The sequence below is a fragment of the Tribolium madens genome, unplaced genomic scaffold (assembly GCF_015345945.1).
Source record: "Tribolium madens isolate multiple individuals breed KSU strain unplaced genomic scaffold, Tmad_KSU_1.1 Scaffold_91;HRSCAF=231;Tcas5.2_LG7, whole genome shotgun sequence".
NCBI classification, from domain to species: Eukaryota; Metazoa; Arthropoda; class Insecta; order Coleoptera; family Tenebrionidae; genus Tribolium; species Tribolium madens.
In genome coordinates this window covers 6,448,015-6,474,777 of record NW_025401063.1, presented here as the reverse complement: position 1 = coordinate 6,474,777, position 26,763 = coordinate 6,448,015, and the positions used below count along the sequence as shown (strand labels likewise).

The window sequence follows — 26,763 nt, the reverse complement described above, 5'->3', positions numbered from 1 at the left end:
AGTCAATAATTAAAGACTTGTGACTTTAGTTGTTTATATTAAAACATAAAAATATAAAACAAGAAATGAGGTAATATGTATATATACCGATTTATTTTTTAACACTAACATATTACATGATATCACATGTTACTTGCACACAATCAAGTGTTGTACGTAATTATTATTGACGTCACGTCGATGTGGGACGAAGTACAAGTACTTTTACTTAAAACTATAGGCCTAAATTTTCAGGAGAATTGCGCAGAATTAATAAATACAATTTGTCGTTGTCTTAATAATAAATAAAAATTTGGTATTAAATAAGGCACAATTTGTCCAGAAAATTCAGGCGTCGAAACAACATGTTTCAAAAAATCTTTTTATTGCAATCTTATCAAAATATTTAAATTTCTGTGCACATATAATTTCTTTTAGAATAAAAAACACAGCTATTTTTCATAAAACTGTATAATATTGATTGCCTCACGGTTCAATTTTACTATTTTACAGAGGTGGAATAAAATTGCAATTTCAACAACTTAAGTTATCGTACCACAACAATTTCTTATTTCAATACTTTAAATATTTAACAATATTTAATTGTGCCCTTGTATTGTTATTTGTTACAAACTAATTTTTTCTTTTAATTCACTGATGTTAATACAACACCTTTTCAAATAAATAAATATCACCACAAAATTTGTACCATTCACCACTGTGCTCCATTAAATTATCGGTCGTCTTACTATTTATGTAATCTCAGTTTTATAGTCGAGCGTTTTTATTGAAAGAAAAATATATAACTCTAGCTGATTGTAAGGAACTGGATTTAAAAGAGCACAGCGTGAATACAGAGTAAAAAAAATACAAAAATTGAAAATGAAGTGTCATGGCAAGAAACTGAAAAGCTTCTTTAACATCAATGGACATTGATGGAAAAGAGGCCACAAAGAGAATTAACTAGCTATTAAATAACATGGTGTACACCTACAAACATCTCATTGTAGCCATCATCAAAGAAGTTTTGGGACGGTTTGAACAAGTATTTTAAGTTACCAACTTTATTTTTAAGATTTTTTTTTATATATAATAATACTGGCTCACAATTAATTCTTCTTGATAATGGCCAATGATGGACTAGATTCATCCTCCCAGCTGTTGAAATTTGTTACATTAAAATCTACATTTATAGAAACATCGACAGAAAAACAGGTTTTGTTGACATTAAACGTTAGGTAAAAAAACTTCTAACTTCTACGGTAACTTTAAAATTGAAGAAAGGAACATTGGTCATAGTTTTGAACTATTAGTCGTAAATTTCCTCGTTTTGCGCGAATCAGTCAAAAATGAATGAAATACTTAGGAAGGTTTGTTCGCTGTGGCTTCAGCCTGGGAGTTATTTGTTACGTGTAGAACCATATCGCCAATTTAATTAATAAATTCACACATCATTTAAAATATATGTATAACATAGAATTATTTACAAATATAGACCTAGTTAGAAATCTTCTCTTATTTACATTATACACAATATATTACAAAATTATTTACAGAGGAATGCCCTGACGGGTCAGTAACACGAAATAATATCAATAAACAAATAAAACTCATGTCTTGAGCTTAGTTAAGTTAATTGAGCGATGGAGATCAATCCGTTACGATAAGTCTAGTGGGAAGTCCAAGACTTCCGACTTGCTAAGTACCTCAGTCCAATCGCTAAATAGAATATAAAAATAAAAACAGTCAACAATAGCTGCACAATTCCTGCACTGCACTGATGTCTTTAACTAAGTGATCACAACCTGAGGAAAGCGGAAGCACCAACATTCTGCTACGTACCTCCGACCAGCACGTGCATGAAGCCGTCCCATTCGTTATCCGGTCGCGACGTCGACGGCTCCTTCCATTCGGGGGGATCACTCGACAGCCCCAGTTCCGCGTACAACTCGTTGTTGTTCAGCGATTCTAGATCCGTTTGAGAAGTTAAACTGAGGACGGAGCCCCAGTTGATGGGCCGCGTCATCTCATCGTCCCCGAGACCCGAGTCCGTGTCGGGGGCGGCGGACGGGAAGGGGGTAGCGCGCCCCGACGAGCACGTCATCTCTCGCAAACTCTGCTCGTAGCTGGGCTCAGGCACGGGGGAAGGTCTGCTCGGCGGCGACAACTCCGGCAGCGCGTAACTCGGCTCGGGGGGCTCCATCTAAAAGCAAAACATTATTATTACTAACACATCGCAAAATTTTTTGAAAAAAAATCTGTTGGTAACACTGAGTTGTTATAGGTATGAAGTGGTCTAGGTGACGGCTAGGTCAGTAACCGTCCCTTGCAAATGAATGACATTTGACTATTAAAGTGTGACGTTTGAATTTGATTGTCAAAGTTGCCAACTTAATAAAAATTATAATTTTTGGTGTTTACCTCCATCTCTCGCTCGAGCCTCCTCAACGTATTGCAGATGAGTACGGATCGTCTTAGAGAGGGGTCGGAGCATTGACGGTACCTCGCCAGCTTGCACATGGAGAGATTGAGCACCGCGAGCCTCCGCTGCCTATAACAGGGCACATGGCACCACCGCGTTCGACCATCACAGCACCGCGTCCGCATAGGCGGGGAAGCACCGAGTTCCAGGTACGATTTTCCATTCTCCTCGCAGCGAATCGTCTGCTGCTGCGGGGGTTGGTAGTACTGCCAGTACTCCGACTGGTACCGGTTGAAGGGTTGGCTGAATCTCGCCGGTTCGGGTATGCCGTCGTCCGATAGTTCGTCGTCGAACTCGTCATCGTCCTCATAATCATCGCTGCTTGAGAGCAGCGTCGCCGCCAGCGACGGCGTGGGGGACCTCCAAGTGTCGCTGGGTACAGCCACCGCTTGAAGTCGCGCTATGCAATCGTCCGCCTCCCATCGACCGGACTTTGGAGGGGAGGAGTCTCCTGGAGCTGTTGCCGCTTCTAACTTACGTTTCCCTGTAGTCGCCTGCAAACCCATCATGGCACAATTCTGCAACAAGAGAAACACTTTCGAAAACCTTCCAAACGGCTGAGAATTTAACAAAATCGCATAAATAAAAATTTCAATTTATTAACTAACTTCAAGTCATTCTTCAAACTAAGTTGAATTTTAATTGCTAGCACGAACCAAGTTTCTAATAGAAGAGTTTGGGCTGCCAAAGTTGGGATAACAAAACGAAAAAAGATAAAAACGTGTCCTCGGTTCCAACACTTTATATTCCAATAGGCTCAAACAACATTTACAAAATGCCTTTTTATTATTAACAAGAAAAAGCAAATACTTTTTATGAATTCTTTTATCACATTATTTACATGTGTAAAACGTTAACCATCTTTGTCGCGCGATAGCAATTATTTTTTCCTGGGAATTGTTGGGAAATTTGGAAGCACTAAAAAAATACAGAAATAATAATAAATGAAAATTCAGGTAAAATTATACTTATTAGAACATGCGCACATGTTTTAAAGCACGTAGGCGACATCGTTTGACACTTATTTAAATTGTTAATATTTGATTTTTTCTTAGAAAAATTTAAAAATCTGGGCTTACGATTAAAAAGCTCTTTTGCTCTTTATCCTTTTTCTCTTTCTTATGCTTTACTCTCTCTTATACACACTCTCTCTCTCTTAATTGCTCCTATGCGTTTTAATCGCTCTTTTTTCTCTTATTATACTTATTACTTATTAGAACATGTGCACATGTTTTGACATTTATTTAAGTTGTATTTGAATTTGAATTAGAGAAAAATTGCTGACTTTACCGGAGTTCGAACCCCAGACCTACCTGCCGGAAAGAGGGACTTTTTGCCACTACACCATCACACCGGCTTCTGTTCTAATCTAGTATATTAATACATACACAAAATTTATCAAAAATTTATTTCTCGCGTATCTACGTTTTTACACTTTTCTTGGTCTTTTGCAGCTATTTTAAAGTTTTATTTTTTTTCGATTCTTGGCCAAATTTTGATCGATTTGCGGCATTTTTAATTTTTTATCTTAAAAGTAAATATTGTCCTGTGCACTTAACAACAAATGACCAATTTCGCGTATTAATTTTAATATGAAAAGTTCATGTTTTTTCATGATTGTAGAAAAATATCTTTTTTGTTCCAAAACTAGTTTTGATATTTCTGTTTTTTACCAACAACTCAATATGGGCTTTTGAATGCGTATAAACACATTTTTTTCTGCTACTGAAAATTGACAAAACTCTTTCTATGCTGCTGTATATTTGGTTGCCTATATGAAATATCAACAGAAATGCGCTTCGGATAAGAATTATTATGTTAGTATTTACACACTTAATTTGACCGCATATTTTATCAAACACAATCACATTTTCCTTCGAGTTGCATCGCAAAAATATTTTTTTCTACCGTTTACAAATATTAATTATTTGTTTCATTTTCCCCATTTAAAGTTTAAATATTACAAAGGTATAATTTAATAAAATTTAAAAATAAGTAATTTGAAGAAAATGTTTCTTTCGTGAAAACAATTGCGAAACAGTTTTTTTAGGATTTTTCTAAAAGTGTTGGCGCTCTGTTGACTCATTAACTAGAGAAACTACGGAAAATAAGGCATTAAAAGTTAGAGTGAACGTCAAATGAGTACGGTCCAACTCTTTTGATTTTCTATGAACGCTTTCTATTTAATTTAGTTATTCCTGCGCAAGTGAAGTCCTGCAGTCAGTAGCGAGTGGCCATAGGCCGGTCTCTCGAAGGCCGCTTAGTCGTAACTCGTCGCATGAGAAACTACTCTCTTCAAGGTTATCTGTGTTTAATCCTTCTCCCAGCACACCTTGTGTAATTACCACAGGAATAATGTCTCCTCCCTTTAATTTGACATCATTTCGATACAGTATGAAAAAAATGGAATCAAATTGAAAAAACCCTGAACTCGTTAACATTTTTTGAAGGATTTTTTCCGATGATTTTAATCCATTACCTTCACCCTTTCAGTTCTAAAAGTTTTGCTAATTTTATGTCTGCAATAAATAAAAGTCCACAGAGATTTGAATATACAAATAAGATAACCCTAACTATCACATGTTTTCAGTAATTACTTTTAAATTTAGCTTATCACTGTTTCGAGAAACATTTTCAAAAATCTTCCAAAGATAAGATTGAAAGGACGAAAAAGAAATGCAAATTCAGGACAGATGGGGAAACCTTTACCTCCCTGTAAAAAGGACCTATACGCCAAGTGGCGAAGATTCATCTACCTGAAATTTTAGGAAAAAAAGCATTAGGGTAAAACCCAGGTAGAAACCATCCGGGTGTTGAGACATCTGTTTCGAATTCAAACATCGCGCTGCTTCGAATTCTTCATTTTGACAAAATTAAGAAGAAGTTACATTATGCTCAGTCAGTCTTATTTGGAAAGATATGTGACGTAATTTGGTGAGTCAAATCTGAAATACAATTTTCCATTACGTTCCCCGAAGTGCGGATGATATTCGGGGCTGGCAGGCAACCGGGATTAGTAAGCGGGGCCCTCGCCTGGGGTAGCGGCCCTAACGCGGTCGAGGAGCTCACACGACGCAGGGAACGTCCCTCCACAAAAGCAGGGTCGGTACGTCGCCCGCCGCTATACACACCACCAGGCCTTATGGCACGTCTGCGGCACTCAAACTTTTCAACACCGAAAGACAAAACTAGTATTCTCTTACTTATATAAAAAAGAACTCTTCAACGTTGCATAAAACTAAACATTTTGATCAGCAAAATGCCCTTTTCATGTTCAAGTGTTTTTTTTTCTAGGTAGAACAATAGAGATTAAACAGATTTTAATATTTTATTTTTCATTTAACTTGAAAGTAAAAGTCAAACTGTTTCAATAACAATTTTAATAAAAATCAACTTTACAAAAACAACAAAAGTGAATCCACCAAAATCATAATCTAAATCTCTCACAATTCATGTTTTTACACAATTTTTCACTTGGCCTAACAAAACAAAAACGAAATAAAATTTGTTCCAGCATTTATAAGGGAATCGAATTTTGGAGCATAAACTTTAATTCAAAAAAAATAAAATGAATAATTCCTTATTACGTAACGAAAAAAAATATGAACGAACGCCTTTTGGTAAAAAAACAATTTTGTGAAAACTGCTTTTTCGTTGATAGTTTACATGTAGTTGCGTTATAAATTATTTGTGTTAAAAATTTTAATGAGAAATTATTCTATTGGAATTATGTGCCAGAATAAATTACTGCGTAAATCTTAGGGGAAATTTATGAGGTTATTCATGTATCGTGTAGCCAGTTCATGACATAAAAAATAGTTGAAGGGTTTTATGACCCTGCGGTGCCTTATAAGTCATACAATAGTGCGGATTTTTCAAAATCGGTATATCTATAGTGTGTGGAACGAGGTTTTGGAACCACTGGAAGGTAGAGAACGAGGGTAACTTGGATGACTAGCGTTCACCAGTGGAATAGCATTATCGACGCATGCGTCGTAGTTTATCATTGTAACAACGACGTGCAGAAAACAGCGCTAAATGGGGAAATTTCCATGTTCCTTGTACGCTCTCATAAACGCGGGTTATATTTGAATGTTACTTAAAACTATGCACGTTTTGTGTGATAACGCTAAAGCGACATTTCACCCTTCACAATTCATCAATTTTTCTCAAATGTTATTTTCTCTCAAACGTTGGTTTAAATAATTAGTTGAGTTCGGTACTTTTCCTTCTCGACCTACTTTGTACGATGAACTGACACTACCTGGCTCCATCTACCGTTCAATCGGTACCAACCAGGTTCCAAACTCCAGCTCAAAACATCATTATTAATACAACCATAAACGAATTCAGCGAATTGTTTAAAACTATAATTATTTTCGAATTATGGCACAAGGTGAGAAACGGCCGCAAAAAAGTGCATTTATATCAACGAAGTCGAATGATAAGAACAAGTCACAAGGGCTGTATAAATCTACCCCAGTATCATTTGTCATTTTCAAATATCACGAGGATATTACGACCGGGTGAAAGAGACGGTCAGCAGGATCTTGTGTCAGACAAGGACAAAGGAAATTTACAAAACGAAAACGCTGAAAGTTAAAACGCTATAATGGTAGACGAGGCAGAGAGAAAAAAGAGTTTATTGCAGAATTCAAACAATCAAAAAGCAGATTTTGACAAAAAAATTCAAAACTAAGAACATGAATATAAGAGAGAATAAAATGACATTTAGTTGGGTTTAGAAACGTCGATTTGGTGACAATTAATCAGTTTTGGTTTTAATTAATATGTGGGGAATGTAGAATTGTGTATAAAAAATGTCAATCCGAAGTGGAATAAAGTTGGGCCAGGGCAGAACGTTACCAACCCTCCTCATCAAATTACCCTAACTCAAACTAAACTAAAAGCCGGGATAGAACAAAATATGACTCAACAAACTTTAAAATTGTCCCTTCCATACGGCTCAAAGCTGTTTTCCCCATTAATTTCCTTTAGAGGGGGAACAAAGTTCAAAACGGCCCAAAAATATATTCCCGGAGTTCACCCTCGCTCTTCGCATCGTGACAAAAACGGAGTTCACGTCACAAAAAGCCAGCCTCGGCGGCAAAAAGCTCTCCCGTTTCGCCGGAAAGAAAAGGAGGGGACTGGTGCTCCGTGTAGACAATTTCAAATTAAAATCGAGCAACCCGAGAGCACCGTTCGCATTTTGTTTTTGCCGGTTGTTGAGTACTAACGGGGTAACGTAGGCGCGTTGCTATGACGACGAGCCAATAGCAGCGCGGTTCTCCCCTCCACCGCTTGCCGTCATGTTCACGCGATTTGCTTTTATACATCAGTATTTTTTACGTTCGTCCTTAATTTCGCCCAGCAACTCGAAGGCAACGTTTGCCCGTTGCAAATATTAACCGAAGCCGCTAACGGGACCTAAAGTTTTTCTCTTATTTTCAAAAACCGACGCCGAAAGCTCGTTCGGCGGCAAAGCGTTCGCGCAAGCACCGCCCACTGCAAATATCCGATATCAATACCAAAGCGCCCCACCACTCGTAAAATAAAAAAAGCACGTGGTGTTGCCTAATGCAATTATCCTTATTTTGTTTGGATACTCTTGTCAAAATTCACGTGGGCACAACCTTGGCTTTAATTTGATCAAAATGGGAAATTCCCCCAAAGCCTTCGGCAGTTTTCGAAATTCACATCGACCGATAGAAATTTCAAAGAACGCCGGATTATTTTATGTAATTAGAGGGCGAAAGCTCGGCATGGCCCACGCGCCGCCACATTCAAACAAGTGAAGCTTTCGGCGGTCACATGACTTGTAAAGTAGCGCCTCGCCGCATCATTCAAGCGAACGACAAATCAAGAGTTTTTTCCCAATAATACGTCAGTATCTTTGCGCTACCGCTAGAGAAAAGTTCAGAGCTTGGCCTTCTTTTAGCCAAACCACGGTGGCCCCGGACTCGATCGGCTCCTTCCGGACGAGTTCAAGCGAGCTCGGGTCGCCCGAACGAGTGTGATCCAACCCAGGCTCATTTTCTCTTATCGCTAGACCGGAGGCCCAGGCAAGGGGAGAGCTATAAGGACCAAAATCGCGTAACACTACGACCATTTGCACAGAGGACTCGCGATTGTGGTCCTTATAGTACGACATTGCGCAGATATTGTGCCTCTAAAACAAACACTGTTCCAACTTTCTTTAGCTCGGCGTTATTACAGCGCAAAACGAATGTTTTTTAACCACTTGTTTACTTCATCGCACGACGTGTAATTGCACTGATTGGAGGCACGTGCGACATCAATTTAATGCAGGACGAGTCACCAAACTCGTCCGAGATCAATTAGAAACGCCGATAAACAAAAATACAGATTTCTAGCCGAAAAAAGTTGTAAAACCGACTAATTAGTGCATACTTGGGGGAAAAAAGATACAGAACCGGTCGCTCATACGCCAATTACTCTCGCTCTTCGTCGTGGCGTGCCATCAATTGACACAGGCGACGGCTGTAAATGGCGTAATGAAAGCGACAAACAGTGCCGTCATAACCTAAAATAGATGTAGAATCAAGTGCAAAGCAATTCGAGCCGAGATAAAAGCACCACTTTGCATCTCTTCGGTCAACTTTGACCTAGTGCAATGTTTGTACTCCTGTCAACCACGTGACCATGTCACGTGATAGGCTATACCAGGTTGCTTGCACTGCATGTAAATTCCAGGTTGGCAAATAAGCAATTTGTATATCAGACAGATAAGGTTCATGCGAGTTACGGCAGTTCTTTCTACCGATTTATTACCTATTGGGAAGCTATTTCTGTTAAACACTGTCTTTAATACAGCCTCACAGATAACACTTATCTATGTTAAGAGTTAATCTGTTAAGAAGCCGCCCGTGGTGTGAAAAAGTGGGAAGCATTTTTATATTATGGTGGTGATGGGAAAATATTGCGAAATCTACTGAACTTATCTAGATCACGTCAACAATGATTATATGACAAAAACAAAGTTATCCCGTTATCGATGAATCTAATACATGCCGCCGGAGCCAATTTAATAAGAGGTGAAGGGGTAAATGCAACATTTAATAGAGACCGAGTTTTATAGGGTGCAAATGGGAAACGAACAAAGCTAAAATCGTCAATTTTGCCACAGGAGAGCCCAATTAACGACCGAAATTATTTTCAGTCCAACTAGCTTTTCCTCGCTGTTTTTTGCACCTAGACCAAATCCATTAATTAGTTCTAAATGATAAATGTAGATCAGACACATGGTATTTTTAAATTTCATTTATAACTTATAGGCATACGTAAAAAGTCTTAAAACTATCAAACTATTTTAAATTGGACGTGATTTATCGGCCACCTATTGCAATTCATTTGGTGACAAATCTACTAATTTCAGAATACAGTTTTATTATTCTAAACACGAAACATTTTATTTCTTATTATTTCTGCGCTCTAATACCTGGACAGTGGTTGACGACTACGTAACAATAAATCCAATCACAATATCAACAAGAGATAAAACATGCTTTACATTGCGAGTGTTTAATAAATCTTTGTATTAAAATGTGTTTTTATAACCCCTTAATTCGCATAGCAGATAAATAAAATGCGGTTAAACGCGTATCAAAGCACCGATTAATAATGTTATAATTCAATTTATTAGCACGTTAAATCAGCATAAATCAAACAATAATACACCCTGACCTCAAAACAATTCGTCGGGATGTTTTAATTTATTGATGATTTATATCAACGCATTCCATCTGCCGAAATTAAAAACAAATTATATCAATGAACCGATAAAAGCAACAAATTCGTAAGAGAGCTCGTAAAATAATAATTAAATGAAGCGGAAGTGGGTATACGCTTACGACACTCGATTGATTCATGAATGAAATATAAAAATACAATTTAAGTATTTAATAAGTTGTCGTATCAACAAAACAAACAATTAATATTAAGTTGACCCAGGTTAGTGAACACTTTAATTTATTTCATCGTATTAACAGCTTTATTATGTAAATAAGCTACCGAGATAAAAAAGATTAGTTTTTTTACAATTTGTTTTCACTTTATGAGATATTTATGTATAATAGTTTATTCAGCGATCTTTGAACTCGCTTCCTCTAATAAATCAATGGCGAATCAGGTGTTTCTTCTAATTCGAGGTGATAAATGATGATGATCCCTTGATCGGTCCGAACAAAAACTTTTATAGGATGTCAGTCCTAATAAAAACTACCACAAATCGTCCATAAAACCCCCACAAATTTTATTAACAAGTGTATTAATTTATTGTGGGTTTCTCAGTGGCGTGTAAATGCTCCCTTTTTTGGACACTAGTTGTAGCAACCTGTAACTTCCCTTTGCTTTGTCAAAACAATGAATCAGTTGTTGAATTGAGCAATGCTGTGGTTAAGGTCACGACCTAAATCCTTGTCGACGTGACACAAGGAATTATTAAACACCTCAGCTCCACGAGTGCCGAAAGTGCATTCTTACTTGATGGTTGACAAAAAAATAACACGTACAAAACGATGGTAGAATCAAACTAAATGAAATGCATCGGTAATGAATTAAAAATCGATCAATTGATTTTTAAAATTGATTTGTGTTTCATAACGATTTACAAATGATAAAAACAATCAATTATTTATTAAGACATTAATAAATGCAAAAATTGTCACATTTGAATAGATCAAGAATTTACCTAGACCTAGACAGAGGTGATTGTAATCCACAGGTGGAATAAATAATTAATAGATCCTGATGTAAATCGTACAAGATGTACAATTAATATGCAAATGCTTGTGACCAGGACAGTGCTCTATTTCTCTGACTGCTTATGAACTAATACAACTATTAGTATTAATTAATCACCCAATATTGACACAATAATTAAAATGTCAGAATTCTTTTCGTAAGATATTTCTGCACAACTAAATGAACCTCGTGATGTGTGCTAGTTGGCAAACAAGTACGGTGGCTTGTCGACATAAAAAATGTTTCGCCATTGTTTCTGACTAAAAGCGTACATAAGCTCAAGAAAATGTTATTTGAAGATTGTAAAAAAAGCTGCGCCTTTGAACAATTCGATGACTTTCTAAGAATGATGGGGGAAATCGGAGCAAGACGGTTTAATGAGGCAAGGATACTCGTTTTATCGTAGCGACTGATAATGATATCGAGAATTAAAAGTCAGGACATATAGTGGTAAGTTTAACAACTTCCAAAGTCATTCTACAATTTTGCGTGAACATAAAACAAGACCATGGATGAGTTTCAAACTAATTTTCTCCCCAAAGGCCAAAACGGTGAAATTTCTACCCAGAACAATTGTTTTGACGAATTTAGTATTTCAATTAAGTATTACAATTACATTTTTTTATTTAATTTTATATTATTATATGAAGAGAAAATCCAACAAAAATAAATCATAATCAATTGTATTGTGATAAAATACAGACTGTTCGAAAAGTTCATCACGTCAACCATGGAATAGATATGTATCATATGCAGTTTCGTTTTCTTTGTGAAAAACAACACAAAGCACAACATAAAACACAAAACAGAAAAATGTTTAACAGTTTTTCTAACTATACAAAAAATGTAAGAAACAAAAATCTGAATATTATTTGAACGAGATGAATTACTAATTTAAAAACAGACATTCAATTGTAAACAAAAGTTTCCTGTAGGTACAAAAATGTATTGAAAAAGGCAAAATAGTTATAGGGTACGTTTAGATAAAAAGTAGGTAGCTATAAAGAATATACCAGCTAACAAATTTTATAATTTTATCCATAATGATAATAAAATATTACGATAAACCACCACCTTCAAAGGCTGCATGTAGCTCCTTACATACTATTTTTCGGTACATGTTTATAGGAAACGTTTGTCTTAAAATTGCATGTACTATCACTTGTTTAAATTTATAACTATAAAAACAAAACACCCTGTAGGAATACAAATGTATAATTTTGTACCTTCAAAAACATCACATAATCGTTTTTGAATTAATAAAAGCTGAAAATAGTAAAACTGCTTTATATATTATGTATTTTAAATTAAAATTAAATTAGGTATAATTTGCAATTAAAACATCGAAAAAAAGACAGTTGACAAGATCCATCAGACATTTATGAAAATCGCTTATGCTCATAAGTAAATCAACATATCAACTCTTTCTATGCAAAGTTATTCAAAAATGTGAAGCAAAAAATCCAATCAAAATTATTTTTTGTAAACCAGGTTAGCAATCTTTGTCCACTTCATATGTATTTTAATTATGATCTCATAGACTCGCGTTTGCTTTTATATCTTTTAATTTTTATAGTGATTATTGCACCTACCAGAATTTAGCGCTATAGATCGTATGTTCAAAATGTTTTATTTCAATCTTACTGTATGTAAAATACCTACGTAAGTATAAAAAACACAAACGACTTGTCCTATTATAACCGATCTGTTGGTGAATCTTAAATTTTCAAATAATGATAAAAAGGTCGATTTAGCAGCAGTTCAAAATTTGTTTCAAGACAATCTCTCATACTTTAGGATTGATTTATTTTTATGTTTTATACCAAATAGAAATATGTAACACATTTACATGAAATATATAAATACAGTTAAACCTCTTTAATCCGAACAGCGAGTCCATCGAGCGACATAACCCGAAAATGAACTGATAACAATTGTACCCACTTTTTATAATATAGGTCCATCATTTATGTAATTATATGATTGTCTCTCTTTACAAACCAAAGTCCACAAGAAGCTGAGGCAGTTAGACTTAATCAAAAAATTATATATATTTCATTCTTTACTTGTCAATAGATCCACATATACAATAAAATTATGTATTTTTTATCTCGGTTTCACTTTTCGTTTAAATAAATACATACAGTATATCCCCGGATTGAGTTTACTAGAGAAAAAAAAATTTTTGATTTTACGCAAAAACTGCAAAGGAAAAACAATTGTTGCTTCACCTAAAACGAGCAAATATACTTAAAACTTCATTATTCTGATTCAGTGAAAAGAAAAGTTACTTTTTCTCTTTTTTTTTTTCGAATAATTTTTCTCTGCTTTTTAAGTCCTATCACACTGATGACAACTATATGTCACTTTAACAATTAATTTATTAATTAAATAATGATAGTTCATGTAAAAAATGACTTAGGTTTTTATCTTAAAGCTGTTTCTTTGAGTTGCCATTTATTAAAATTATGTTTTTCACAAACATTTTTGCTATTTAACTTGCGTAAACTTAAAAAGCAGAGAAAAATTATTCAAAGTCCAAAATCAAGAGAAAAATAAACTTTTCTTTCTACCGAGTTAGAACAATGAAGTTTTAATTACAGATTTGCTCATTTTAGGTAAAGCAAAAAATTATTTTCCTTTGCACTTTTGGCGTAAAATCAAAGATTTATTTTTTCCTCTTGTAAACACAATTCGGGGACATACTGTATATTTCAGTTGCTTAATTGTTTTAATTAATTAATGAAAAAAAAAGTGAAAGCAATAATGAAAAATTCCTAATCCGAAGAACCCTTTATAATAATTAGTTCGGATTATACAGGTTCTACTGTAGTTATTAAAGAGAGAAAACAACTAGTCGGAAAATAAATGTAAAGACATAAAAATGATGTTGAATGGTAGGTAGCTAAATTAAATTAAATAGTAAGCTGTATTAAAGCTCCTATGATCTACGGAGTATCATTTTCCAGTGCAATATGGGGGAAGTTTTGTATCATCCATTCAAAAGTGTGTAAATAAAAATAAAAGTGGGTGGGAATCCCGTTTTCTCGGAAGAGAAGCAACAAAGGCATAAAATAAAAATAATTTGTGAAAGCAAATCGCGGCAAAAGCTCTGCTGAATGGCGTTTAGTCCGGCGTTCCGCGTTATGAATGATGTTCACTTTCGATTACGGCATCGGCGAGGAGGGTTGAGCCGTTCGATTTCGCATAAGTAGGACAAGAGATAAAAGTCAGGAGTGTATAAGCAAGTTGAAGAATGCGTTGTTGGTCGTTGCGGCCTCTATCCGTAGCCATGCCATTCATGAATTGTCTGTGAAAGACCGTCGGAGTCGCGCTACTTGCATAACCTGTAACCCGTACGACCCAAGACATGACAATTGCAGCGCTTTGGCGCGTGCCGACTGTCACTTGTCGGCACGAACTGCTAAATTAGTGGTAGACACACATGTGAGCGGCCAATAATGCAATAAAAACGGGCAGAGGGGCGGGCCCACGTGCCGCTGGACCCAATCGCGCGTTATTATCGGAAGTGTGTGAGTGTGTGACATTACCTGTTCCTTCATTCACTTCAGATATCTGGCAGGTTGTGCGAGGTCAGTGGCTGGGCCGATGATTGATGAGGCATGATTTGCCGTTTTATGACGTTTTTACGGGCGATCTAGTTAGCCGCGCGTCCGCCATTGTGCGATGCTAATTACTGTTTACTCTCTCGGTCTAACAGGTGTTTGAGATTTGCGACGACAACTTCCACTATTGACGGATGCTAACAACATTTTAAGCGCCACCTCATGACACTCGCGAGCAACTTTACACAATCGCATAATTTACGATTTGTTACGCTTTAGCGTAAACATCGCGACTCATTCATGAAAATTCTAATACTTCGGAAGCGGGACACTGTCTGCTTGCTCTTTTCCGCATACTTCACTCAACTTTTCACGGCTTTGTCGAAGCGAAAAGATGCGCTCATTCATTTTTTACGAGATGGAAACGAGGACTATTTCAACGACACTTTGCACACATAAAGAATCGACCTAAGCAGTTTTCTGCTCAGCAGAGACTGCTTATAAAGAGATTACTTCAAAAATTTATGCATACCTACGAGCTATTTACAAAAATCACACTAAACGTTTACGTTTAGTGCTGCTTTGCCACCTACAACGATTAAAATACATACTTCAAATGTCTCAATAAGAATTGGTCCCAATAAACCAATAAAAAGATGACTTTTAAGGCTGACAGCCGTGATAGTTATCCCAACAATAGAAGGATTAACACTAAGCTTGTTAAACATATTTCCCAGTAATTTATGATGGCGTCGCAGGTAAAGTTGTGGTAAACCCTAACGAAGACTAACTTATAAATTTATAATGGAATAAGTATTATTGCTTTTGACGTTGTAAAAATTAAAGCAAATACAAGTAAAAATATTGATTTTTGCATCAAACTGGTGTATTTTTACCAAAAAGTTATTTAAAGTCCGTCTCACTTTTAAATTACTTTGATAACTATACCTACCTACGAAAATTTAGTGGGTAATTATTCCACATAGGCATAAATAAAGTCTAACGTTACAATGTGTACAATTATGTTGATAATAAAAATTTAAAGATTATTTCATCAGTAGTCCCAAAATGTTTATCGATTGTAACTTGTTATGAAAATTTTGACTTTATATTGTATATGTCACAAAATGTGATATAGGGTGACCAAAAAAATGTTTAAAATTTTCAGGGAGTAATTTCTTAGGTCAAAATAAGAAAAAAAGTTCCTGGAAAATATACAGAAGTGCTTTCTAATAAGGAGGCTAGAGCCTCCTGAAGATGGCGACCAAAAAGTCTTCTTAACACTTATTTCAATTTATTAAAATTTGTTTACGGGGTAATTGTTTGATACTGAATCTACTGGTGCTATAAAAAATTGTGTCTTCAATAGGAACTACTGATGCAAGAAAAATTTTCCAAATTAATATCCCCTGGAACTGTTTTTATTTTAAGAAATAATCCCCAGAAATCTTTGAACTGTTTTTTCGGGAAACCACTTCAAAACTAGATAGAATAAATAAATAGTGCTTTTTTAAATATTTTTTCCTAAATTGCAAGGAAATTCTTGTAACGTAAGTATGTATTATTATGACAGATCACGTATGATTGACTCATTTTGTATAACCTTTTGTAACTGTAGGTACTCCACAAATGCTCTTTTGAAAAAAAAAAAACAAGAAGTGTAGTTAGAGAAAATGACGGTACCTAATTTAATAATTATTAACAAAAAATTTTTTTTTGTTAAAATTACGCTTTGTATCAAAATAAAACCACATTTTTCTCATTCACTAAAATATTAATAAATCAACAACATTTCTTCCCACATAAAAAAATAACCCCAAATAAAATCAAGCAAAAAAATTTGTCCGTTTTTATTCAAGAAGGCGCAACGTGTTCGAACGCAGTACCGTTCTATTTTTAACGAATTGCGAAGACGCTAGGGGCCCCTCGGGCCCCAAAATAACTCGCTCTAAACCACACCGTCGAAATACAGTGTGATTCATTACAAATCCAAACTTCCGATAGACATCCACCGCCCCCAGAAACTGACATTCCCATCCTTCCTTCCGATTTTTGGCAAAGGATCGCCCGCGAAAAAATGCATTGGCACGTTGTAAGTGAACTTACTCATTGAATGAACGCATGTCATTGTGATGTGTACAGCACGGTAGTTACGCCCACCGTTGCCATGGTTACGACACCAACGCGGTGTTATTAGACCCGCTATCCTAAACAATCGATATAATATGGCAACTTTTCTGTCATGCCAGTTAATTTTTTTATTGTTCAAAAAAGAGAAATAGCGAAATGGTGAATTCGAAGTGCATTTATAATAGAACTGAGAGGCGCTGCTTGGAGAGTAAACGGGACTAATATTCACTAGCGCTTTAGAAAGCGGGACACTGCTGATATCTTTATAATACCTACAGTTCCGCGAGTGATTTTTATTTTCGTTTTTGTTGATACGAGGTATTGCCTTTAGACAATCACTGCACTAAGCAGTCATCTTTTTTTTTATAAATCAAAATCATATTACCACTGATGATGGCGTGTCAAAAAACAAATGTTGTGTTTTCTTAACCTCACATTCAATTCTACACAATTAATTTGGCAGTAGAGGATAAATAATAATTGATTGGGCCCTATTGTGGTGTAATTTTCAAAGAACTTTTTTTTAGTTGAAAATAGAAATTAATGGGGGAAGTCCCCAAAATTCGCTCCTAAATAAAGTCGAAATTTCCGAAAAAAAAGTGAGCGTCGTAAACAGCCAACCGTCTGAGTGTGGCGCCTGCCCCCTCCACTTTTCTGTCTTGAAGTACAAGACTAATGTCCAATCGGCCATGCCGAGTGGTGGGGATGTTCCACCGCTTCGGTAACGCGCGCTGCATGCCAACGCGTCAACTGGTCGACTGTACATAAAACCATTTCAATGCACTGCGATCCCGCTCGTTTCAAAACAAAACACATGCGGAGATAGCATAGGTAACTAGATCGAGTTTGACAGTTGTCACGTGGAATCAAAATTTCGAAAAAGCTGACTGAAAATCGGCGTTTCTTTGCCGGATTTCGGCTGGGACGCGTTGTGGGGCCCATGGGGCGGCAAATCGCCGAAAAAAAAACGACTTCCACAGATCGAAAAGCTGGATTTTTGCGATTTGTTAAAAACGGTGCAAATCGGCGTTTCGGCCGATTTCCGGGGGAAAAACGGAGTTCGGCGCGGATTTTCGGGGGAAAACAGACTCACCTGAGATTCAAACCACATGATTAATTTGGGCTGGGGGATGTCATTGTTGCGTAGTGCAACATGTCACTTGAAGAACACACTATCACATGCATGAACTATCGTGCACAGAGCGATACACAAGTCTAACAGAGTGCGCAGGCAAAATACGGCAGCGCCAAGACCGGTCTGAAAACATCGGCCGTCCTCGGGGGACATCGGCTAGGGTCGGCCCACCTGCATATCATACCCACAACCGACTGAAAGGTTAGGTTAGATGAAAATATTCCAGCTCTGTCAAGGCGGGTTTTGGGACTTTCAAAATAATGCCTACTTTACCTCCGACATTCAGCTTCAGCCGCTGAAAAACAGAACTTTGCCGCAGCCTATATTGATACGTCAAGTTTTTTCAGAAGATTTTATTCCCGAAAATGCCTTGAACAAATTACGCAAATTATGTATAGTCTAGTCCAATTAATCGCGCTGTTTTTCAGCCAGACGGTTCGACGGTGTTTACGTTTCAGGACGAATTTTCACGCGCGAATACAAATCAATTTTTGTACCTGAAAAAGCAAATTTCAACTTTTTCCCTGAAAATTAAATATGCGAAAGCGAGAATAAAATAAAAATGTCGACATGACAACAATTTACGCTTTTCACAAAATTTTGTAAAATACGAGGTGTAATAACGTCAAATTCGGCCGATTTTATCTGAAACTTTGTTAAAATCCTCACCGTTTTAACCCGAAAAGTTGTCATATTAATAATTAAGCAAATCACGCAAAATAAACATGCCACGATGACTATAATTTTGCCCTCTTCTTTTTTATTCCTCTTTTTATTTGCCTTATAAATGAGAATAAAAAAACCTATTGCAATTAATGATAATGCAAAAAATGTGAGACCGAGAATTCTGCATATGTGCAACCGGAGGATGAGGATATGATTTAGTATTAAAATTTTGCTCACTGAAAAATTATAGGCTACGTAAGGTCGAGTTGTGCACATTTATTATGGCGATTACGGTAGGTAATAATGAAGTTCCTTATTGAAATACACCCTTTAATTTCAATAATATTTTCATTTGATTTATCCGCTTAATTAAAACCTGCACAGTGCCTCTATCTAGAAAACTGTTCGCGGAATAATTGTAGAATAACTCAAAACAAGATTAATTTAGTTTCGACAACCAAAAATACAAAATTGCTTCATACAAGTGAATTTTATCAGTGACGATGTTGTTCCTCGCTGTAATCTCCAAGATTATAAAAGATAAGAAAGTTGCATATTTGGTATAGCCCTTGCTTAGCCTTTTGTACATAACGTAAAAAATCAAAAAAGAAAAAATCAAAAAAACTGTGGTAATACACAATTATCGTCTATTTATTTAAAAAACACATTTTTTTATTATTTGTAAACCTACTGAAGTTTTTGATTTTCTTATAACCATCTTTTTTCCCCATAGCAACAACAATTTTTTGCATGTTATTCAATGGATATTGTAAATTTAACTAAAACACATTTATACGTCACATTTCAACAATTATAGCTTTAAATTGTGATATTAACCACTTCTTTTGCGACCATTGTAAATCACAATACCGCCAATAAAAGTGAGTAACTAATAGTTTATGAACTTCGCTTTATGAACTAAAGGATCCCTGAAAAGTGGTTGATAATTGGAGAAAACCCTCACATTATCGTTTTGACGCTATTTGAGGTGTCAATAAATTGTTAGGGGCTTAAGACAGTTCTGAAAATTGCAATTTGACTAATAAATCTTTTTCTCAAATCAAATGACTTTTAAATAGAGATAAAAATGTGTTTCATGTTTTAATAAACTTTGATGTTTCAGATTTTCCATGCCGACATGTCATACAATGATTAAACAAATCAGCAAAGACGGAAGTGCAGCTCGCTTTGGTAGAAAATAATTTCCACCAATTTTTGCGGGCCTACCAATACCTATTTCCTTTTTTCTCGGTAAAAATGTGGTAACTTCAATGCAATGCAGTTGCGTCGCGATCACGCTCATTGACGCCAGCGAAACATGAATTCGCTAATGACTAATAGAATGTTTATCCTGTAGTCCTGCCCGCATAATCATCCTGTGTCCCGGCCTTAAGCATATTGTCACATATGGAAAAACCTTGGGCCGGACTTAATGAGGTCAATTTACCCCCAACTCATGAAATTTCCCGGTTTGTGGAAAAATAAAAAAACGTCGCCAGTATCGACACGTTTGCATTATCAATGCTATTGTCCTGCATCCAGACACCCGAAAACCAAGCAGGCGTCATACGTTTCAGGAGTGACATGCTGAAGAGTGGCGATGCTGATCCTCCGACAGTTCGTCAATCAATGCTGAAAATCTATAAAAGTGTGTTTAAAGTTGCGCTACGTTAGATCTGAACGTACAGAGCGAGCAATGCCTAAGTTATTATCAATTACTGTGACTCAGCCGTTGTGGACCGGTCCGCAATTCACTGCCATGCATAAAACATAGTCCTTCTCTCTCTATTCCGGCATTCGTGCAGCTTATTGAACCGGCTGGAGTATGGTTAGGTTGGGTCGCTTGGCTCTCCCTTCCCTAATAAGTTTCTTTTATCTCTGTCTCCCTCTGACACGCTCGGGGGCCATCCGAGTGTCTCTTTCTACTGACGTCACCATTTCAGTGCGAGTAGCTAGGCTACAGTGTACTGCTTTCACGGAAAGCTACGGCACCGACCCTCCAGTCTATTTCTCTCCTACAGTTGGCCAGACTGTTACTGTCCCCCACCGTTCGAGAAACAAAGTGACCGGAGTCGAGTACCGAAACGGCCGACTCTTCTAGTTACATATAACCATGGAATGGATAATTTCGAAACTTCTACTCTGTATTTCAAGCATAATAATGGAAATAAGATAATCAAAATTTGCGCGTATATAAAGCACGGCTAAATATCTCCCGACATATTTCAAAAGTCGATTTTAAATGACATTCCCAATTGGATGGGGCCGTCTCAGGCGGCGCTGGAAACGGTCACCGCGATACATCTGGATGGCCAAGAATGAAACAAAAGCAGGCACCGCCACCTTGATTATCGCTCCTCGGGCATGAAGCCGCGTTGACGTGTCTGTTTCGGGATGATGCCCGTTTGCGGTTTGGTCAATTTTCACTCGACGCTTCAGGATTCGTCTGTTATGCGCATACGTCACATATTCAAATCAAATAATAGGAATAATTTAACGAGTTCTCTCTCTAAGCCGAAGTACTGGTTAGGGTTTTTCGCGAATCAGCCCTTTGTACCCTCAGCAACTCAATTAACAAATGTTTAAAAATTGTACTTCGTTTGATGACGAATTTTTCCGAAAAGAACCGGACGAAAACAAGTTTATGTGTGTTCCAACTTCAGGCAACAGCCTCACGAAGCGGTCGCTCTTTCTCTCTTCATCCTGTTTCGAATGAGCCGCCGGTTTGCTCCGAAAATAAAATGTTTCCATCGATCTTTTAAATTTGGCGGCCGAAAACTAACCTCAAATGCCTTCGGATGCCAGATGTACAGTTGTGTAATAAAGTAATGGGAGGTGGCGATGGAGAATTTTTTTTGAAATGATAACGAGAAAAATTTAAAAGAGGACGATTCGTTCATTGAGGAGAATGCAGATACAAAACACGTAGCGCTATCACGTGTGTGTTGTTCTACCCCGCAATAATGATTTTGCGCACGCCCCTGTTACGACCAAAGCAGAGGCGGCGGTAATGGAAATTTCACTTTTGGATTATTGATTAGAAAGTCAATGTTCCAGAATTTGAATTTTCAAATTACTAAGATACAATTTGAAGAAAATCAACCATTGTATAGTAAAAAAAAATGAAAAAAAGAAAAAAATATAATGTAAATATGAATATTTTCGATCTAATTATTTTTTCGTATTTATCGTGTTCTCAATGTATACTTTAATTCAAAACTATGCATTTTAAACAACATCTATCTAGAATGTTATGGGAGAATCTGATGTGCCAAACATCTTCATTTGCCAAAGAATTTTACATGGCGTTAGTGTCAATAATTAGTTACTCGGTAATAATAGTTAAAAAGTCGTTAAGTCGTGTTTGCTATTTACTACAGCAGATCAGTTATCAAAATTTGTTTAAACTTCGTTTGGCCTTTTATAACGTTTGAAAATTGAACTTTCTTCCAGATAATTTTTGATTTTGAGACTACATATTGTGGTTCATTAATTTTTAACATATCTAAATATGTGTCATCGAATTAAACTATTAATTCAAAATTCAAGATCCCGTTGTTTAAAATTAGAAATTTTCAGTTCGCTGTAATTATACCTAGTATTTCATCAACTTTTGTTATATTATAACACTTATCTTTGTGTCTCGTGTGATAAATATAACACCGACTGATGTTCAGGAGCAACACTGTCTAACTGCAATATTAACATAAATTCTGCAATTAGTTGAGTTGTAAGAGGTTGCATTCTGTACGTGCCATGTAGAGGTAGATATCAATCTTGTGAATATTTCAATTTATCAAGATAAAAACGAATTAAACAAGTTCAAATCTGTATTATGCGTATATCATGTAAACAAATTCTATTTTAATAAATAATCACAACTTTTTGGTCTTGAAAATAATTGGGATGAGTTTCTCATTTACATTAAGTCTAAATTAAAACAGTTTCCATTACTCTAATGGGTTGATTATGACAAATATGAGAAGTTTTGGATTCTCAATAAATTCTTTTGAATCAAAATAACAATTACCTACCTCGGCGTTTTTTATTATATATTTTTTTGATATCTATTAAGCAATGTGTGAGTTTGTAATTTTTTATAAAATAATACTATGTAAAAATGCAAATAAAGTTTAAACATTACTATTTTCAACTTCATATTTTATGTGAATCTCACCGTCATTATACAGGGTGATTCGAAAGTATCTGGCCATCTCTTAAGTAGTGATAAAGACAACGAGCTGAATTAACTGAGTTAAAAATTCCGATGACAAAAAGTGTTTGAGCCTTGTTTCACGAGAAATAGAGGTTAGATCATGTATTTTGAATTTAGTTAGCGGAAACGGCAGATCTTAACAATATTAAACAAATATGTACTTGTTGAAAAAATCCTTAATTTGTGTCTTATGGTGTTCTCTGTTGTACAAAACATTTAACAAATTTTTTTTCAAAAAACCTGCATTCATTTTTATCCTTAGCTGAAAGTCTTCTAACACCATTCGATAGTTGGCCCGACACTTTTGAATTACCCTGTAGAAACGCTACATTACGATAAAATAAGAAACAATTTTAAAAAAGTGCTGGAGCATTTACTCATCATCAACAGATTCTTTTTCGATTGTTTTATTCTGGTTTAAATAAAAATTGCGCCACCACTGCTCGACGCACGTTGAATGTTATTATAACTTCGTTGTTACATCTTGATAGGAGGAGATATGCAACACTCAACTAAGTGCTATTTTGTTCCTCTTGAATGTTAAAAATTAGTACGAACAATTAAATGAAATGTTAAGTCCTTGTGCAGCTGAAAATTAAACAGATATAGAGCAGGTGTGTTTTAATGACTTTATAAAGCAACAAATGGATAAAAATTTATGTCGAGATAAATCATCTTCAAGGTGGTATATTTAAAACAATAAATTTTGCAAAAAGATGTAGTTTTTTTCTGCTATGAGTAAGTAAAAGATGAGCAAAATAAATTCCTTCATTGCTTAAAAAAACTTCTTTAGTCGAAACTATGTTTGAGATTTAAGTATTTGCATATGCAACCAGAAACTTAAATATTTTTTTTTTCAGAAGTCGGGCTTTTTAGATGCAGTTAGAGGTTCGAGTCTCAGAATAAAACCATAATTAACCATATTAACCATAATTAAAAATATAATAAAACCGCACGTGCTCTCATATCGAAATCCATAGAAAAAACTTTCATTTTCAGTTTTTACAGAATGAATTCTGATTATTTGCTCACTCACATCATTAATCAACAACAAACTAACTTTTTAAAGTAAACCTCCACTTCTCGACATTAGTTATCATTATTATGTAATTAGTTTTTTTGGTTGTATCACTACGTAACTATTTCTAGAATATTTTTCGCAAATACCAAACACAATATTTTAATCGTTTTGGAACTTCATTATACTTTCTTGATATAATGTATGTACACATTTAAAATTTTCTTCACAAGAACTAGGATAAGAATATGAAACACGTCGTTAGCTTTGACTTCTATGACTTACTTCTCCACTTCTAAAAAATAAATTCGAAAAGAGAGTAAACTGAGACTTTAGTCGCAACCTCATAATTATATACTTATCTTTAGTGTAGGAAAATTATTACATATTCAAAAGTTATTGAAAAATCCCCAAAAAACTACATTGAGCAGTCTTAAAATGAGTTCCAAAAGTAATAATCTAATAATAGACCTATGCAATGTCGTCTATCTTCGTTATTTCGGATCATTTCGAAGTATAATTGTTCAATTAAATCAGAATATTAAGCAGCTAAATTTAAATCATTTAACAAAACTGTAAGTGTATAATCTTTCTGACCCTTAGCTTTGAATGTGGTGACACCTATACCCACATAGTATTGTCAACTTGAGTAATTTACCATGCACCTAAGTATTCACAGAAATTTTTTCTTCACTTTATTAACAAAGCTTAAATGAATGGCAAATCCAAAAAAAAAATTGAAAACATAGTCGGTTCTGACTATGCTTTTATAGAAAATCATATAATCTTTTTTTTCGGATTTAACTTTTCTAAGGTTTATTCTTGTTAAATAAGCGACCAAAACATTGTATAACATTTTTTAAAGTAAAGTAAAACTTGTATTTGGTCGATTACATCAAAAAGTATTTTTGTTCCGAGATCAGTTTGTAGCTAATGTTTATTTAATACCTGTTTTATTTGTTAAAAGATAGCCTTTGCTTAGATTTTTGTTATCGCCAGGTTCAGTGATCGCTCGACATTTCGTAATATTTTTGCGAAATTGAAATGAAACAAAAAATATAAAACCATAATGAAAATATGGCACAACGAATCAGAATGAATCTGTTAGAAAGTGAGGCTGCGGAAGTTCAAAAAACTGCGTATTCGCTTGGGATGAGTAGTCATTAGCATCGAGAATAAAATCAAACAGTTATATTCCCGGTCCGTTGTCTTCCACACATTTTTTCTAAACTGTTCTTTCTCCGATTCAGAAAATACCTCCTTTCCTTCCTCCTTAGTAGAAATTAAAAAGTTACCACCGATTACAAGACGCTGGAAACCAAAAGCAGCCAAGGAGAACTCGCTGCAGTCACCAGAGCGAAACGTGTATGCGTGCCTTTACTTAAAATTTTCCGAATATAGTACGACAAACCAAAAATATTTCGATTATCCTCGTATATGATATGGTTTTGTAGAACAAAACAGAACAAGAATCGATAAAACTGAAACAGAGTTTTTTTGTTTTGCATCATTAAGGGTTCACAATCGAGCGAGCAATACAGCGGTTTCATTTAAAATTAATTTCAGGGTTTCAGAATGAAATTTTTTCGAAATGTGTGCAAGAAAATAATTTATTGTAATACTCATGTGGAAAATATAACAGCGAGTGCAAAAAGTGCTTGAGAGAGGGCAGCACGTCCGCTGCCGCGTTCATGAGCTAATTTTCCTGTTTCAATTTGAAATGTTGTGCTAATATCCATGCACAGAAATGATAGCATGTGTCTTTAACAATGTAATTAAATTTTGTGAAAAAAAAGATCGTCTCAAGCTTGAAACTTCGTTTAAATAGTTTTGTGTCTAAAAAATTATAACAATTTTAATTATGTTGTAGTAAATAAAATCTTGCTGATTTTATTTTCAACGTTGCGACTTTCGAATAACTGACGTCAGGCGCATGTCTACAGCAAACATTTCGTAGAATTAATTTACTAAAAATATAATAACACAGCGGCTTTAAAGACAGCCGACAAACTCATTACAGCCAAACGCGACAATTCCTCTTTTCCCTTCCAAAAACGCATTTTTTGCTGAAAGTGCTGAAAATTTGCGAAAACATTTCTAATCATTTTCCATAATTTGGCGCCAGGGATAATCGAGTGTTATCGGTGCTTTCCGTGCATTGTTTTGTACGGTGGTAACTTTTTGTTGCTGGTTTCTTCTTTTATATGAAATTGTAGAGCACGGATAGCAGTAAACAGAAAGAGAGATGGAGGACGGTTGGCTGAATAACAACAGTTGCCTGATATCGTGGGAGAGGAAGAGACAGCCATACAACCGGCTGCTCGCTTGCACACCAAGGCAGACTTCTGTTGTCATGGGGACTAGCAGCCGAAACAAGTAAACAACCAGCAATGCCCATGACATGAGCAAAAATTTGCTGACACGTCGGGGAACCACACGCAACATGTCAATCTATCTCACAAAACGGGCGACAACTTTCCTAAGACACAAAGGTGTGCTATTAAAAACATCACAACCTTATAGCTTCGCTTTTTTATTACCAGTTGAAAATGCAAAGAAAAACGTTTTGTGCACAAATGTTTCTTCAACCAAATCAATTCAGTCTGTAGAGAAAATGGCAACGTCGCAAATACATTTTTAAGGTCACTTTTTTAAACTCTACATAAAAGAAACAAACTGTTATAGCGACGAATTTTGTGACAAATCTCAGGAAATTCACAAAAAAAACTGCACATTTTATATATTTCAAATAGTAGATATGAACATTATCAGAAGAATATCAATCAACTCTATGGAGCTATACATATA

The 26,763-nt window shown here is 35.5% G+C and overlaps 1 protein-coding gene across 1 annotated transcript; it reads right to left on the bottom strand.

The window, feature by feature from the left end:
* Positions 1-20: 20 nt before the first annotated feature.
* LOC123011491 lies at positions 21-18,148 on the bottom strand. The gene is made up of 3 exons (XM_044408939.1): positions 18,014-18,148; positions 2,401-2,979; positions 21-2,182 (listed from the first exon to the last, which is right to left on the bottom strand). Exons 1-3 carry the CDS (start codon positions 18,029-18,031, stop codon positions 1,814-1,816), a joined length of 966 nt encoding a protein of 321 aa, XP_044264874.1. The 5' UTR covers positions 18,032-18,148; the 3' UTR covers positions 21-1,813.
* Between the last annotated feature and the right edge of the window lie 8,615 nt (positions 18,149-26,763).

Coding starts and splice junctions, on each gene's coding strand:
- LOC123011491 (XM_044408939.1), bottom strand. Junction 2,183..2,400: donor GGCTCGAGCGAGAGATGGAG/GTAAACACCAAA, acceptor TTTTGCTTTTAG/ATGGAGCCCCCCGAGCCGAG.